Consider the following 16,780-nt stretch of genomic DNA (forward strand, 5'->3'; position numbering starts at 1 on the left):
AAAAAATAAAAAACACCCTGAAGTCAGGAGAGCAAAGCAAATATGTGAGCCACGGTGGGTGCCATACTTTAAATCAGTGTTTTTATATTGATAGCAGAAGTGACAAGTACAGGCAGACTGTAGTTTTGTAAATTGTGGCATCTGTTGATTTTACTTCAAGGCTGTTATGACAAAGCCATTCTTCTTCACTCCTCACTGATGTTTAAGTATTAAACAATAAATGCAAATGCATCCACTTCACAGTGGTATCAAAATAAACAAAGGACACAACACATTTTATTGTTGTTTTTTTATTGTTTGTATTTCTTTCAGCATATATGAGCAATTCTGTAAACACAATACATGATCTGGTACTATCTGTATTTCTGACAATTTGGTAAAAATGCACTTGAATTGTATTCCTGACATAATGCTGAAATCTTTTCTAGTTCCTAGATGCCAAGAAGCCACTCAGTGTGGTCTTCAGCCTGGGAGCCTACAAAAAAAATGAACAAGTAATTAAATATTGATAGACACCAACATACCTGTATTAAAGCATGCATTAAAAAATACATAATTACATGATTTAATGGACAAATAAATAACTGAATATGTGTACTACTTTAATATACATATGTATAAAATCATTTTGGAATGCTCTGTTTCCTATCCACATATTTCACAGCAAGATGGCCAGGGATTTGGGCAGTTGGGTGAGGGTGCCAAGAGCCTAAGACAGGAACTAAACCATTTATATGACACCAGTTTAAATTCTCAAATGTGTCTCCTGCTTAACTGAACTGACCAATAAACCAAATACACCTGGCTTTCAAGATGTTGGAAGAAACTCACTTGGACTCAGAGAGACCATACTGGAAAGGTGAGCTAGCTTACCAGTATGCCACTTCACCTCTTAGAAATGAATTAATTATTTTGTAATTTTATTACATTTTAATTTCCATGCTGGATGAACATAAAAGTAAGACTTTCAAGGTATTCTGTACATGAGACAACACCACTTGTACTACCACTACAAAGCATCAATGTCAGCTCTCCACGATGCTTACTTCTTACAACATTGGAAAGCAAATCAAAACTTTTAAAGTTTTATTGTAAAAATAATTACAGAACTTAAAAAGATTAAGAATCCGTCATTCAAAGAACTGTACTACTCTTAGGTTTTTAATTGTATAAAATATCAGAAGCAAGCACATTGTCTATTGAAAAGATGTATATGGTTTTTTACTTACTCTGTCCTTATGCAGTGAGAAGGGCTTTGCTTGCATTGATGAATGTTGCTCTCTAAAAGATGAAATATATATCAATATTTTTCAAACATATAAGACAAAAAGAGCAAGAGATTTTTATCCTATGTTTTCAAAATATGACCAGTCACAATTCAAAAGTTCCAAAATTAAAGTCAACAAGTGAACTACAGGCACATATTTGAAAACATCTTATCCATGCCATGCACTGATAACAGATTGATCCTCACATCAGTATATTAACTAATGTAAGGACACATTATTACTGTGTGACACATACTTAAAAGAACTCACTGGCAAAAAGAAAACCACCAATGAAACCCAAAATATTAATATATTACTTCTTGGTAATATTATGTATACATATTCATAAAATATTTTAAAAAGTATTATTTTATTTTGCAAATGAACTGTACCTCGGTTTCAAAGCATAGTTGTTTGTTCTCGTCTGCACAGCATTTAGCCTTCAAGCCGTTGAAGCCATCAGTCAGAGTCTTGATTTGTTCCATTGTTATTGTTGGCTTTAGCCTTACAACTTCATATAAAAGTCTGAAATAAACAGGAAACATAAATGCATCCTTTCATTACTATCTTAATAATAAATACATTATATATATACAACACTATGGTCTGAACACACACCAGAAACCAGAACGACTTAAAAGGATGTCACAGTCACAGTCACAGTGAATCATTATGCAGGCATATTGCTGTTGGTATAAAGGGAGCCCTAGTGCCGTTCTTGACAACATCTGCTGAATAATTTGTTGCAATTTGTGCATAATGGCACTCAGTTTTGTATTAACTCTCTCCTTTGCTACTACCTCCAGGGGAGGTCCAGAGGGTGTCCATTAACTGAGCCTGCCTTTTTAATTAGCTTCTTGATTTAGAGGGTCTCTCATGAAGTGATGTTAGCAGCCCAGCACACCACAGAGTAGAAAATTGCACTAGCCATCACAGAGTGATACAGAAGATGTAAAGGATGTCACTTTCTGCCTGAAAGGAAAGCAGTCTCCTAAGGAAGAAGACCCTGCTCTGCCCTTTGTTATATAGTTCCTCTATGTTCAGAGACCAGTCTAATTTGATATTGATGTTGAACCCACAAGTACTTACAGAAGTGCACCACTTTAACATCCTCTCCCTGAAAAGTGAACAGACATAGAGGCTTCTTTGGTGCAGTGAAAATCAATAATTATTTCCTTTGTTTTGCTCATATTTAGTTGCAGACAATTCTTTCTGCATCATGAAACAACTTATGGGGTATATCAATAAGGGGGACGAATCACTTGAGAATTTATGCAAGTGACATCAGCTGGTATTACATTTATAGTCAGCTGTACAGACTGAAGAGAAAAGAAGACAGGGCTGTCCCTTGTGGTGCATCAGTGCTGCTCACATCTGTATCAGAAACAAAGTTCTTTATCATCATAACCTTTGGTTTACCCAACAGACAGTCCATCATCCAGCACACCATAGGCCCATCCACCTGCATATCTCTGAGTTTATCCCAGGGAATGCTGGATGGCATTTAAAGAGCTGGAGAAATCCAAAAACAAAATCCTCACAGTGCTGCCACTTTGTCCAGGTGAGACAAGACTGGTGAAAAGTCATGGAGTTGGCATGATTGCTGGTATAAACATGATCTTTATATATTCATAGAGTGTGTTAAAAAACAAACTGTACTGTAAAATCACATAAGTGAACTGACAAGTTACTTTATGTAGCAAGTCTAACATATGCAGCAAAGCTACATATCATCACCAGCCATAACAAAATAAATAATGAAAAAGCTACACGTTTTTGATTAAATCCTCCTTATTATTTAATTGAAGACAATTTTTGTTTATATAACCAGCTATGTATTCAAATGGTTGACTTTTGTAGGTTGAAGTGTGCATTGCCCCATTTTGTAAGGCTTTCATTGGCACTCAAGGCCTGTTAGGAGTGTAGACCTAACAGGGACAAAGAAAGCCAGGCTGTAAAACCCCTACCTGCATTCCAGAATGAACAAATCAATGAACACTTAAAATACACATCTCCCAACATTTTGGTTTGCTTTGCACTTCATCTAATAAACAAAGGTGTTAATGAAGAATGCGCTAACATTTCTACAGAGATTCCTTCAGATGTCAGGGCTCAAAAAAGTATGTCCATTTTAAACTTGTAGGAGCCAGCTGAACGTTGGCTGATTCTGAAGGTCAACATAATTCACATACAGTATAAGCAGACGCTGGATCTATAACTAGAAAGGACTTTGATCCAATCAGTAAAACACACCACACCACAGAGTAGAAAATCGCACTAGCCATCACAGAGTGATACAGAAGCAGTCTGTCTGAAAGGAAAGCAGTCTCCTGTAGTAAAAGTAGTATGTAGTAAATGTAATATGCAAATGTAAATGTAAATTTAGTAAAAGCTACATTTTTCTTTAAACTTAAAATCACCATTAACCACACCAATGATCATTATGTTTTTAAATATTTTTTTGTGTCTGTGTCATTCCCCTGTCTTTCCTTGATTTTCTCTTAATATCTGCATTGCAAATGCTCATTTTGTTTTTAATGTAAAATTCCATTCAGAAAAAAAAATTCTTATTATGTTTATACCACAGACTCCTCCATTAATGCTGCAGGCAACACAATAGAATTTTGGTGACCAGTGGTCTCAGGTGTAAATGGTGCGTACACACAAAAATGTTGTGTATGCGTTTCTCCAAACTAACATTGCGATGTATAAAAACTAAACTTGGCGTAAAGCCACGTTACAGATACTGTAGCTTATGAACCTTATTTGGGCCTGGAAGCTCTTCTTTGTAGCTCTCTTGAGATGGGTGCCCTGAACTAGCTCTAAGGTCCACTCTTCCAAACCAAGCTCTATGCCTGTTACTGAGACTAGTCTAGAAAGACTGAAAAGTAGAATTACTCCAAGGAGGGAATTTCAGGGCCTAAACATTAGAACACTCTAGATGAGAACAGGCCATATATCCCAACAAAGCTCACCAGTCCTACCCACTTATTTCTTCCAAAAAACATCAAGTCGTTTAGAAAATCCCTAAAGTCTTACTGTATACCACACTATTTGGTAGCTTATTCCATGTGTCTATCGTTCTTTGTGTGCCAATGTAAACCATTGTGCCAGGGTCATGATTTTCCCTATGAAGATGGAGAGAATATGGCAATGAGCCTAACAGCAATTTGAGGAAGACAACTTACCACACCACTAACAAAGGGCCATGTGAAAAAGAGTGCACTTCAGTGCAAAGAAAGTCTTCTGCTATAACCTAAACAACAATATACAACTTCACACATTGTTAGACATCTCCCTTAATGGTTTGGTATAGTAAAACTGTTTACCTGCACCACGAAAAGAACTCAAACTAACTACTAAATAGCCAACTAAAGACCTCTTTTCTTGTGTTTGATTATTGCCAGGTAACAAGCTCATGACAATATCAGGCCCTCTGTCCCTGAGGTATTGCATTAGAGCAAGGCGACTTGACTGTGAAATTCCAAAAATGAAATGCTAAAGTAACAAGCTAAAACCAAGAATAATGGTAAATGAACTAAGACCAGCCAACCTCTAATGTGTTATATTTTGTCTGTCTTCTCTGTCTTGGGTCTATTCTTTTATAATGATATTCAGTTCAGTTTATTTTACTATAGTTCTCTTCAATAAATGCATATAAGCAGTTGTCATATTGCTATAATCATCGTTTACACAAATTGAGTGTATTTCAGCTACCTTTATCTATGTCTAATGGTTTAAAACCTCAACTACAAAGGTTTTCCAACGGAAATAATAATAAATGCTTAATGGATACATTAAACAATCAATTCTTCTCACCCAAACTTCCTTACAGGTTCCTGAAATCAATCACTTTCACTAGGTATCGGGGTCTTAAGAGTCTTAAGATGTAGAGAAGAACTTTATTCGCTCAAGGGTGTAGCTGGGCTATTCACAATGAGGCTATTCTTTGTCAGAATTGTATGTGTGTGAAAATAAGGACACAATGTCCTGGTACATAACATCCAGCGTGTAGTTTGGTTATCTTTTACTCTGCTCTCGTTCTGAATATGCAATGGCACAGTGAACTCTGTTAATCATAAACTACATTAATAATCAATTAATCCTAAAATAATATCATTTACATGTGGTAGTTGTAGGTCAGATTATCTCAGGTTACAACGTGAGCTACCACAGCTATGCTGATGACACACAGCTGTATTTATCAATAGCACCTGATGACTCCGACTCTCTCGATTCACTAACACAATGTCTTACTGGTATTTCTGAATGGATGAATAGTAATTGTACTGTGAATTTCCCCTTGGGATTAATAAAGTATCTATCTATCTATCTATCTATCTATCTATCTATCTATCTATCTATCTATCTATCTATCTATCTATCTATCTATCTATCTATCTATCTATCTATCTATCTATCTATCTATCTAATTTTCTCAAGCTAAATGAAGAGAAAACTGAAATTTTAGTGATTGGCAAAAATGGATTCAATGAGGTTATCAGAAATAAACTTGATGCATTAGGTTTAAAAGTTAAGACGGAAGTAAAAAACTTAGGGCTAACCGTTGACTGTAATCTGAATTTTAAATCGCATATTCATCAGACCACTAGGACAGCATTTTTTCATTTAAGAAACATAGCAAAAGTTAGACCTCTTATATCATTGAAAGATGCTGAGAAATTCATTCACGCTTTTGTTTTCAGTCGCTTAGATTACTATAACGCACTCCTCTCAGGACTACCCAAAAAAGACATAAGTCATTTGCAACGAGTTCAGAATGCAGCTGCTAGAATTCTAACTGGGAAAAGAAAATCCGAACACATTTCTCCAGTTTTGATGTCACTACACTGGTTACCTTTGTCTTTCAGAATTGACTTTAAAATTCTGCTTATGGTTTATAAAGCCTTAAATAATCTCGCTCCATCTTATATATCGGAATGTTTGACACCCTATATTCGAAATCGTAACCTTAGATCTTCAAATGAGTGTCTCCTTACAATTCCAAAAGCTAAACTTAAAACAAGTGGTGAGGCGGCCTTCTGCTGTTATGCACCTAAAATCTGGAATAGCCTGCCAATAGGAATTCGCCAGGCTAATACAGTGGAGCACTTTAAAACACTGCTGAAAACACATTACTTTAATATGGCCTTTTTATAATTTCACTTTAACTTAATTCTCGTACTCTGTATGTTCAATTCATCATAATAACTATTCATGGTGGCTCTAAAATCCGTACTGACCCCTGCTCTCTCTTCTGTTTCTTTTTCCGTTTTTTTTTGTGGTGGCGGCCGGCGCCACCACCACCTACTCAAAACACCATGATGCTCCAGCATTGATGGACTAAAAGCCAGAAGTCTACGTGACCATCATCATCAAGTCCTTCCGTGAGAACCCTAAATCCAAAGAGGACTGTTTCACTTATGTTAGGTAGAACATAAGTGAAACCCAGAGGGGACTGGGCGGTTTCATGGTCTGGAATCCCTGCAGATTTTTTTTTTTTTTCTCTCCAGCCGTCTGGAGTTTTTTTTGTCCACACTGGCCATCGGACCTTACTCTTATTCTATGTTAATTAATGTTGACTTTTTTAATTTTCTAACTGTGTCTTTTATTCTTCTATTCTTCATTATGTAAAGCACTTTGAGCTACATTTTTTTGTATGAAAATGTGCTATATAAATAAATGTTGTTGTTGTTGTAGAGCTGTTTTTATTGTTGAATATTGGTTTACTATTGGTTTTTGAATTTCTTTTTGGATGCATTTTTTCAATTGTATTTTGTTAAACATTTGCAATATACTTGCAGCAAAATTTTATTCCATTGGTTGCAAATGCTATTATATTAATTGAAACATGTCTCAGATAAAGTCCTTTTTAAAATAATTGTATTGTTGTCAGTAATTTCAGCCAGTTTAACTGGTAGGTAAGAACAAGAAGTGCAAAGTAAATGAAGTGAATGTTATTTACCGATACAGTATGTAGGTGGATGGATGTAGTACTCAGCAAAAATATTCAATAATTAGCATGTCACTGTGATTTATGCTTAAAATGGATATACAGGCATGTATGCATGTTTTTGTGATATTTTCATATTAATACATAGATTTTGATTGGATATTTGTTTACTCTAGTAGTATTTGAATTAGTTAAACAGTATATGAATTTCAGAACAAGGCTCTTTGGAAGTATAAAGGTCCAGAGCAAAATTAGAAAACATAATTCTGAAGATCGGACTCAAAAATACTTGATACAGCTACGAATTCTGGAATGTTCTGATAATAAAGAGAAGGAGAGAAATAGAGAAGGAAAAAGGTACGGATTTAGTTTAAATTTAACAAAAGCTATTGGAAAAAAATTTATAAGAGAATTTGCTGTTAATTTTTGCTCACAGGTTGTCTGTCATGAAGATTTAATTTTGAGTGCTATCTAGTTGGATGTCATCTTGCCATCCAGTATTTGGACACTTTCAAGTCGCCTGAATGCAGCTAGAGAGTTAAAACCTCAGCAACAGGTAAAAACCTTTCCATGTTCCACTTGTACCTGGAACTCTTGTGTGATGATGTTGATCTACTGCCTTGACAGCTGTTTCATAAAAGTTACATCAGTTTTAAGAGCCAATATTCAAGTCTTTTGACCTCTGCTATCTGTTTTGAGGTGTTTGTATGGCTGTTTTTGAGCTAGACTTACTGTGTGAGATAAAAGTATTCATTTTTAAGGAGAATGTGTCCCATCCTAAAATACAGTAGAATGACTATTGGTATTATTAATTCAGTAATAAGCTGTAAAAGAACACATGTAAGTTATGCACAGAAACAATTCTGGAATTAATGATGCAGTAGATTCACTTTTTATGCCTGAAAATTAATTATTTTAATTTCTCCATGAAAAAGAAATTACTATCTCAGCTGAGTCAGTCTTTCATGTGATATTTAGAATTGATAATTTGTTTTAGATGTTGTGTTGTATCCCTCAAAATGGAGTGAACTATGTACTTACTTTACGGATGCTGTCAGGGAGTCTGCATCTGACATTGTACAAAGATCCTCAGTAATAGGGAAAGAGTCAGCTGAGAATTCTGGAGGTGCCGATTCTGTGTCTGGTTTCATGTCAAGCATGCAGAGCCGTCTGTGTGAATAGAAATCATTGCAGCAGGCTTCAACGTTCTTGTTTATTGTAGCAGGGTCATTTTCAGCACAGGTCTCATCAAGCAAATCGCTCATCTATGATTGGGAGAAAGTGAAAAAACGAAGAAATTATATAAATATTTTGCTTTGCAAAATGATGTAATAAACATGGGCAGGTAATGTTTTGCTGCTTTACTGCATAAAAGTATTGAAAAAAATGCAAAAAAGTATTTTCACAAAGCAAGATCAGTAGTTAAAATATTCTTCTGTTCATGTTCCATATACGAAAGTGTATAGTCAGTTGTTATTGCTTTATAAACATGCAACAGATGAATTTCTTTTTAATTGCATTGAGGATAATTAATTGGGATGGATCCAATAATAATGAAAAAGTCCAATTTCATCGGTCCATTTGAAAAAATAAATCTGAGCCACCCCTTAGATATTAAAAAAAGTCAAATGTTACTCACTTAATTGGGAATTAAGCAATAATAAGATTTTATTAATGAGAGTGACACAAAGACTAGTCTGGTTTTTGTGTACCACCCTGTGTTTCCAAAGACAAGAATGCCTATTAAAGGTAAGTCTGTTGTTCCACTGAATGTCCAGTGGGTTCCACGCTCCACTTTCCCATCTCTTAAAGTAAAATGAAGCAGCCTCTCACTTTGAATGTCTCTCTCTCACACACATCTCTATTCTTATCCACTCTACCAGTGAGCCTTCACCCAACACTTGTAAACTATGTGAGTGAGTAACCTTAAAATCTGTTCTAAACGTAATTTCTAAACCATCCTTAGGATTACATCTGAGATAAGGAACAGCTACGAAACTCCCGCTACTCTTTAGCAGATCTGAGCAGCTGACTGAGGATTGAGAGCCAACATATACACTTACTTTGGTAATCTGTGGATTATCTTTCTTCCAAAATAAACAGATCTCACCTTTCCTCATGGGCATCTCCTGCTGTCACCTGTCATCTCATGTGGCCTTTGTGGTTTGTCATTTATATGTATTCTATATTAATAGATGATGCAATTTGAGTATTTACTTCTGTGGCACACTTTTCAATGGCTTGCGGATGCAGAGTAGCATCATTCTGTCTAAGGTAACATGCTGAGAAGCCCCACTATCAGGAAACATCTTCTTCTTTGTATGGCCGGCATCAGATATGTTCATTGTCCTATATTATCCAAGTATCTCTTTTCTCCCTGGGAACCACATGTCAGCTTTTCAGTTTCATGGTACCAATTAAGGATTATAAAGTTGTTTTCTAAATATGCTGCCCTACTCAAATGTGAGGCTGTAATGCAAAATCAATATCAAACAATGTGGTTACTTGAAACTCTTTTGGAGATCTAGCTATATGGCTTCATAAATGTTTATAGAGCGTGGAACATTCTTAACCAAAAATAAGTTGAATTAGAATGGCCATTTTCAGGTACTTGAAATGAAACCATTTTTTTGCTGGTATTGGCCCTGTTCTAATTAGAAATCACTCATTTATTTGTTTATTTCAGTTAGCATTTTCTGCTTTGATGTTTTTCCCCAAGATGACGTTAGTTTTTAATATGCTTACTAGGCCTGGGTAATGTGTTAATTTTTGTGTTTAATGTGGCCTTTTATTGCATTAAAAAATATTGGCAGTGCTGTGGTGAGGGTGATATTTTCATGTATTTTTTTAACATTACAAAACAGGAATAAAAATAAGTAAAGTGTGAACCTAAAGAATTATACGCACATCCAGTACCATACTTATGCACTACTTTAAAAGATTTTATGAAATCAAATTTTCATTGAAAGGTTTAACATTTCGTATTATGTGTTATGTGTATACATATCGACATATGTGCAGGGGAGTGGAAGGAAAGTGCATGGGTTTATGGTAGTCGTGGTACAATGCTATAGAAAAGTTGCAAAGGTAAACATTACACTTTCTCTTTTTTTTTCGTATTTCTCTATGAAGATTAAATCAAAGTCATATCACGGAAGTGCTAAATAAGTTATCCTTGAGTGGTACGAAAGCCAAAATAAGTTTCTAGCACGTCTGTATTTAGTTTGCTAGTCTGCCAGCCAGTCTTACAGTGCTGACTACTGTGATTCTACGAAATAGAAGAGTAATAATTATCCCTACAGATGATTCAAGTTTGCAATATCTTTGCAAATGTATGCAAATAATGCAACATAACTAACCAAGTAATGCTTGTTGTCAGTTTTAAGCACGATAGCAGCTATGGAGATCTTTTTTAAAGTGCCAGAAGCAAAGGTGTAGGTACAGTAGAGTTTCCAACTGTTTTTCTGTGGTGGCACACTTTTTTGTACCCAAGAAATCCCACGACCCACTATGATTCTACCAACCACAAAACCATTAAATCTATATACATGCCAAACTGTCCAAAAGGAGAGGACAGGGGGCAGCAAAAAAAGCAGTTTAAAGATTGCTGTTCGCAGACACACCACTTAGTGAGCACTTTGGATGCATATTCCAGCTACTTTGTCTCGTTGCCCACTCATACAGTTGGTCCTCTCTCTGCCCACTTCACTGACCCAGGGTCAGAGGCAACTCATATGCCCACTGTTCCCTCGTCTCCATGAGAGTTGCTGGTGAACATCCATCCAGGTAGACTGACCACCGACATGTGTCCTGGCTGCTAAAGTGCTCTCTAAGTGCTGTATATACAAAATGGTGATCACAGAGCTGCTTTTATGTTGGCTTCTCCAGGTAGTCTCATCTTCTTCAGACAGGTCTCGACCACCTGATGAGTGTGTCTTTCTCATGTCAGGACCCATGAGCACTACACTGTTAGTCCCACAGCGCGCCAGAGTATAATTATTAAGTCGTTGATGGTGGTGAACAATTGAGGATAGTATTTATTTAGTTTTAACACATGTTTTAATATATCCCCATTTTAGATATGCTTATTCTTTCAATTAATTCAGGTTTCAGCAGTGCATTCAACATCAACAGGAGTTTCAATAGCAAATGCTATGCCAATTTGATAATTAATACATTTGCCTTATGTTCTTATTACATTCTTTTCAAATTGCCTTTTAGGAAGACATTCAAATTAAATTGTACTTGTTAAAGTACTATTTTGTTAAATTTTAAGGCCATCACTTAACTTTAAATTATGTCATTCATTTTGTTTTATTGCTTTGTTTTGATTCTACATTACATTTATTATTCAGCGTGTGTTTAATTCATGCTCTATGCATGAATTTTATAACTACAAGTTTTAATGTTAGATGTGATTAATAGCATACATTTATGCAAATAATTAGTTAAGTTTTTAGTTCATTTCCAGCCCTAAGTTTACTTTTTAGATATAAAAACTTCATTTTTAAATAAGTGCGATTGGAGTGACATTAAGGTGTTTGCCAAACAAGAACCAGCAAGTATGTCACTCAATTATTATGAACTTTGGCCAAATTCATACACAGTGACAATCAGTTGACTTTAATTAGAACAAATTTCTATATTTCATTTCCACTTGTTTATATAGTAAGTAGAAATAGTATATACCATTCTGCATTATGAAAAGCAAGTTTGACATTTATTGATATTCAGTCAAGATAAGCATATATTGTATAAATTTAAACATAAACATTTTGCTTACTTTCTCCTCGGCACATGGCATTAGTTTACTTTGGTCCTTTGCACAGCACTCTTGCATAATTCCACCCATTCTGTATGTTATTGCCCTTATTCCTTCAAAGCTTGCTGTGGGCATAATGCTTGTGTAACGGATAACCATGCTAAAATTTAGAAAGGAAATACAAAATACTATTACAATAAAAAATGAATGTTTTTATAAATAGATTTAATAACAGAAGAAAATATTTATTCTTTAATTTGGTATCTATATTTCTTTATGTAGATGATCAAGTTCTTGCCTAGGTGTATGTTATTCTAATCCTGCTTTCACTTCGTTTGGGGAACATAAAGCCTGAGGTTTTCATAATAACAAAAGTTGTAAAGCTTGAACAACTGAGTGAGGCACATGATTTAATAACAGAGCAGAGTCTTCATGTTAGTTGTCAGTCTAAAATCATGTTGTTGTAAGGAAACAAGAAGCTTGAAGATAAGCACACAAAAGTGGTTTAGCATATCATCCCCACATAGAAAGCAGTGTAGTCAAGAACTGGGTTGCTGTTAAGTTTACTGTACCAACTTGTCATCTGAACTAAGGTTTCAATACTATATTTAATAAATTCTATGCATTCATCTACGAGGTGTGGCAGAAAAGTAATGAGACTGGCAACACTGCAAGCGATCTGGCAACGCTGCGCTGTTGTCCTCGATAGAGCATGTGTATCAGTACCCTCCCATAGCTCAGTGCGAGTTTCAACTCCTTCCGTTAACTACGTGATTTTTGTGACTGCTATTAGCGAAGTTGTGTTTTTCGTTGAGCGTCACGCAAAATGAAACAGCGGAATTTGGAGCAACGTTGTGCCATTAAACGGCAAGTGTGACGTTTGAAAAGTTAAAACAGGTCTATGGGGAACATTCTTTATTCCGAGCTCAAGTTTTTCACTGGCACAAATCATTTTTGGAAGGCAGAAAACACGCTGAAGATGAACACCATTCAGGGAGGACTTCAACTTTGAAAACCAATGAAAACATCGAACGTGTGAACACTCTTGTGAGATCAGACCGTCGTTTAACATTAAGAATGTTGAGTGAACAATTAAATTTGAACAGATTTACCGTTCGGCAAATTTTGACTGAACATTTGCACATGCGAAAGGTCTGTGCCAAAATGGTGCCGAAAAACTGCCCTCTCCATAACAGAATTTTTGACCTGAAAAGGCATTGCTGTGGTTCTCCAGCCCCCTTATTCACCTGACCTCAGTCCGTGTGACTTTTTCCTTTTTCCTAAACTGAAAAATGTCCTCAAAGGACGTCATTTCGGGACTTTAGAAAACATCCAAAAGAGTGTAACGGACATGCTGAAGACCATACCGGTTGAAGACTTCCAGCGCTGCTACCAACAGTGGGAAGAACGTCTCCATCGGTGTGTAGCTGCCCAAGGGAACTACTTTGAAGGGGATAACATTGATGTTTGAAAAAAATAAAAACTTTGGTAAATAAAAAATCAGTCTCATTACTTTTCTGCCACACCTCGTATGTTCAGAATCACATATTCCAGCCTAGTGGCCATAGTATACCCTAGCAGCATTGGTCACAAGACAGGAATCAACAGTGGATGACACTCATGTTCATTATAGAGCACACTGATTTACACACTCATATTGTAAGCAATCTTTTATCACTTTTTAAACAACCCTATTGATCTTTGGGATTTGGTAGGTAAATCAGAACACCTGGATAAAACTTATACAAAGACAAAGAAAATATGCAAACTATACATTTGGAAGTTGACTTTTCATTCTGTAATCTTTTGTTATTTTATGTATTATTAGGAAAATTAATAATGTTTTTGCTGTTAATTGAATTATCAAACATATTGGTCTCTGTTAATATTAGCTATAATCATTTTTCCAAAATCTGCTAATTTAGTATCCATATCCTAATAGTAGATTAGGGGGACATATACAAATGAAGGGAAGGTTTCAAGGTAAGACACTTATACTCACTAATCATGGTAGCAGAGTTTTTCAACATATTGCATGCTGATTAGCATATGCAAATAATATTTGTTCTGTACATGTGAAAGTAATGACCCTATAGTTTACTGTTTGAAGTTGAATATTTGAAATATATTGTGACTCAAAAATGTGCTTAATATATTTTCATGTAATTGCATTCATTAAAAAGTAAGATTAAAATGTTTAGTATAAAACTATCACTTACAGCTTCTCATATGCTGCTTTTCCTTGTGTTTTGACAATGGTACAAATTTTCTGGAAGTGACTTAGATTTTCTTGCACAGCGGCATGAAGTTTTTCATCCTAAATAGTATTAGAGCATTAGAAAAATATGGTTTGGCAAGAAGCTCTTAGGAAATTATTAATTTACTTTAATTTTTTTAAAACATATTCAAATAATTTATTATCTTAACCTATATACATTAGGAAAGGTTTATACAAGCAATAATGCACAGGGCAAGTAACACTGCGTATTTTGCTGGGTTTGTCAGTGTCAAAAGAGAAAGATATCTGTAAAGAAATATGATCATAAGGGTAACCTGCCATCTGCTGCTGTGTTATAACTCAGTTTAGGAGCAAATAATAAGGCACTGATTCTGCCTTTCTTTACCTGTTGCAAGTTTCATAATTATAGTTTCTTATTTTTCTGGTGACTTAAGGGCTAGAAACACAGTGGAAACCCAGGCAAATGGACAAGGAACTCTTGATTAAAAAGAGCATGGTCTTTCTCTTTTTCTGAGGAATACCAAAAACCAAGCAAAGAAGGGCACAGGCCAACAGGCACATCAACCTGCATAAACATTACTAGTCACATGACTAAAGGGCTAAAGAAAAAGGTGTGAATGGAAGTAAAGGAGCCAGATCACAACTAAACAACAAAACAGACAGAATTCCATCCTTTTAGAGAACTTACTACTTCATTAAAAGTCTTGCTCATTTCTTATCAAACGGAGATCCTTCAGGACTTAAAACCCAACAATAACGTCGATTAAAGTTCTAAAAATTTGGGAATCATCAGTCAGGGACCATGTTCGCTAATACCTGTTTCTTCTTGTTCCTTTTAGGATAAAGTAAACTCACATTTGAAAGAAGTAGATGTCTGATTAACGGGCAATTCTAAAATCTATACTATGTTTAATTGGCATTAAAAACTTGAAATACCTCATTCTTAAACACATTTCAAAACCGTACTTGAAACTGTGATATATATTAAAATCTTTTATTTAGATATGTGTACAGACATTTGTGTTAATTAAGGGTTGTCTGCTAGTTGTTTTTTATTATCTTTTAACTTTTGGTGTTTTTATTAACTGAGATTTGACACAGTTTGGATATAGCATTTAAACAAGTAAAATACATAATAAGGCTTAGGAAGATACAGTCTAAATCTTTGCTGTCTTTTATTGCCAATTTTCTTATGAAGTAAAATCATCATTGTTTTGCAAATACCGTTGATAACTATTTAAAAAAATCAGTATAATGCAAACCTGTAAATTTCCAAACTATTTAATTACATTAGACCTGTGGTAATTTATTTTTATGGTTAATGAACGTTTAAAAGTAGAAGTACAGTAATCCCTCCTCGATCGCGGGGGTTGCGTTCCAGAACCCCCCCGCGATAGATGAAAATCCGCAATGTAGAAAGTATATGTTTGTATGGTTATTTTTAGATATTTTAAGCCCTTATAAACTCTCCCACACTGTTAACATTATTATAGCCCTCTAGACATGAAATAACACCCTTTAGTCAAAAGTTTAAACTGTGCTCCATGACAAGACAGAGATCTTCTTTCTCACAATTAAAAGAATGCAAATATATCTTCTCTTCAAAAGAGTGCCCGTATCAGGAGCAGAGAATTTCAGAGTGAGAGAGAGAGAGCGCTCGCAAAGAAAAGCAAACAATCAAAAAATCAATACATGTGCTTTTAAGTTTGCCGAAGCACCGCAATAAAGCAGCATTTTTTAGAGGAGAGTCAGTATCTTCTAAGCAAACAGCCTCTGTGCAAACAGCCCCTCTGCTCACATCTCCTCCATCCGGCGCAGAGAATGTCAGAGAGAGAGAGAGCGAGAGAGAGAGAGAGAGAGCGAGATTAAAGCAAACAATCAAAAAATCAAGACGTGTGCTTTTGTGCTTTTAAATATGCCGAAGCACTGCGATAAAGCGGCATTTCTTAGAGGAGCGTCCGTATCCTCTAGGCAAACAGCCTCTGTGCAAACAGCCCCTCTGCTCACACCCCCTCCGTTAGGCACAAAGCATGTCAGAGAGGGTGAGAGAGGCAGAGACAAGCAAACAATCAAGCACCGCACGGGATGCATATCTTATATCATTGAGGAGTTTTAGTTAATATGTAATACATGCTCTGATTGGGTAGCTTCTAAGCCATCCGCCAATAGCGTCCCTTGTATGTAATCAACTGGGCAAACAAACTGAGGAAGCATGTACCATAAATTAAAAGACCCATTGTCCGCAGAAATCCGCGAACCAGCGAAAAATCGGTGATATATATTTAGATATGCTTACATTTAAAATCCGCGATGGAGTGAAGCCACGAAAGTCGAAGCGCAATATAGCGAGGGATTACTGTAAATACCTTTAAATAGAGTTTAAAAATCAATGATGAACATATCCAGATAAAAATGCTGTTTTATTTTGGTGATGCAATGGTTGCTAATTATTGCCAATTTTAACATAAGTTGTCTTAAACTGAAGTGAACTCTCCTTCAAAAATCAGTTCTATTAATATTACCAATGATTCCTTGAAAAGCTCATGAGCAGATTCGTA

At 35.5% G+C, this 16,780-nt stretch overlaps 1 protein-coding gene across 1 annotated transcript in view; it reads right to left on the minus strand.

Annotated features, from left to right (window-relative positions):
• Positions 1–274: 274 nt before the first annotated feature.
• The window catches only part of LOC120527429 (albumin 1-like), a 30,773-nt gene continuing 14,267 nt past the window's right edge, over positions 275–16,780 (minus strand). The window contains exons 10-15 of the mRNA XM_039750835.1: positions 14,203–14,300; positions 12,005–12,143; positions 8,263–8,486; positions 1,661–1,793; positions 1,230–1,281; positions 275–475 (exon numbers count right to left, since the gene is read on the minus strand). Coding sequence (XP_039606769.1) covers positions 1,237–1,281; positions 1,661–1,793; positions 8,263–8,486; positions 12,005–12,143; positions 14,203–14,300 — 639 coding nt within the window. The 3' untranslated portion in view covers positions 275–475; positions 1,230–1,236. The remainder of the gene's footprint in view (positions 476–1,229; positions 1,282–1,660; positions 1,794–8,262; positions 8,487–12,004; positions 12,144–14,202; positions 14,301–16,780) is intronic.

The sequence above is a fragment of the Polypterus senegalus genome, chromosome 4, assembly GCF_016835505.1.
Source record: "Polypterus senegalus isolate Bchr_013 chromosome 4, ASM1683550v1, whole genome shotgun sequence".
Lineage (NCBI taxonomy): Eukaryota > Metazoa > Chordata > Cladistia > Polypteriformes > Polypteridae > Polypterus > Polypterus senegalus.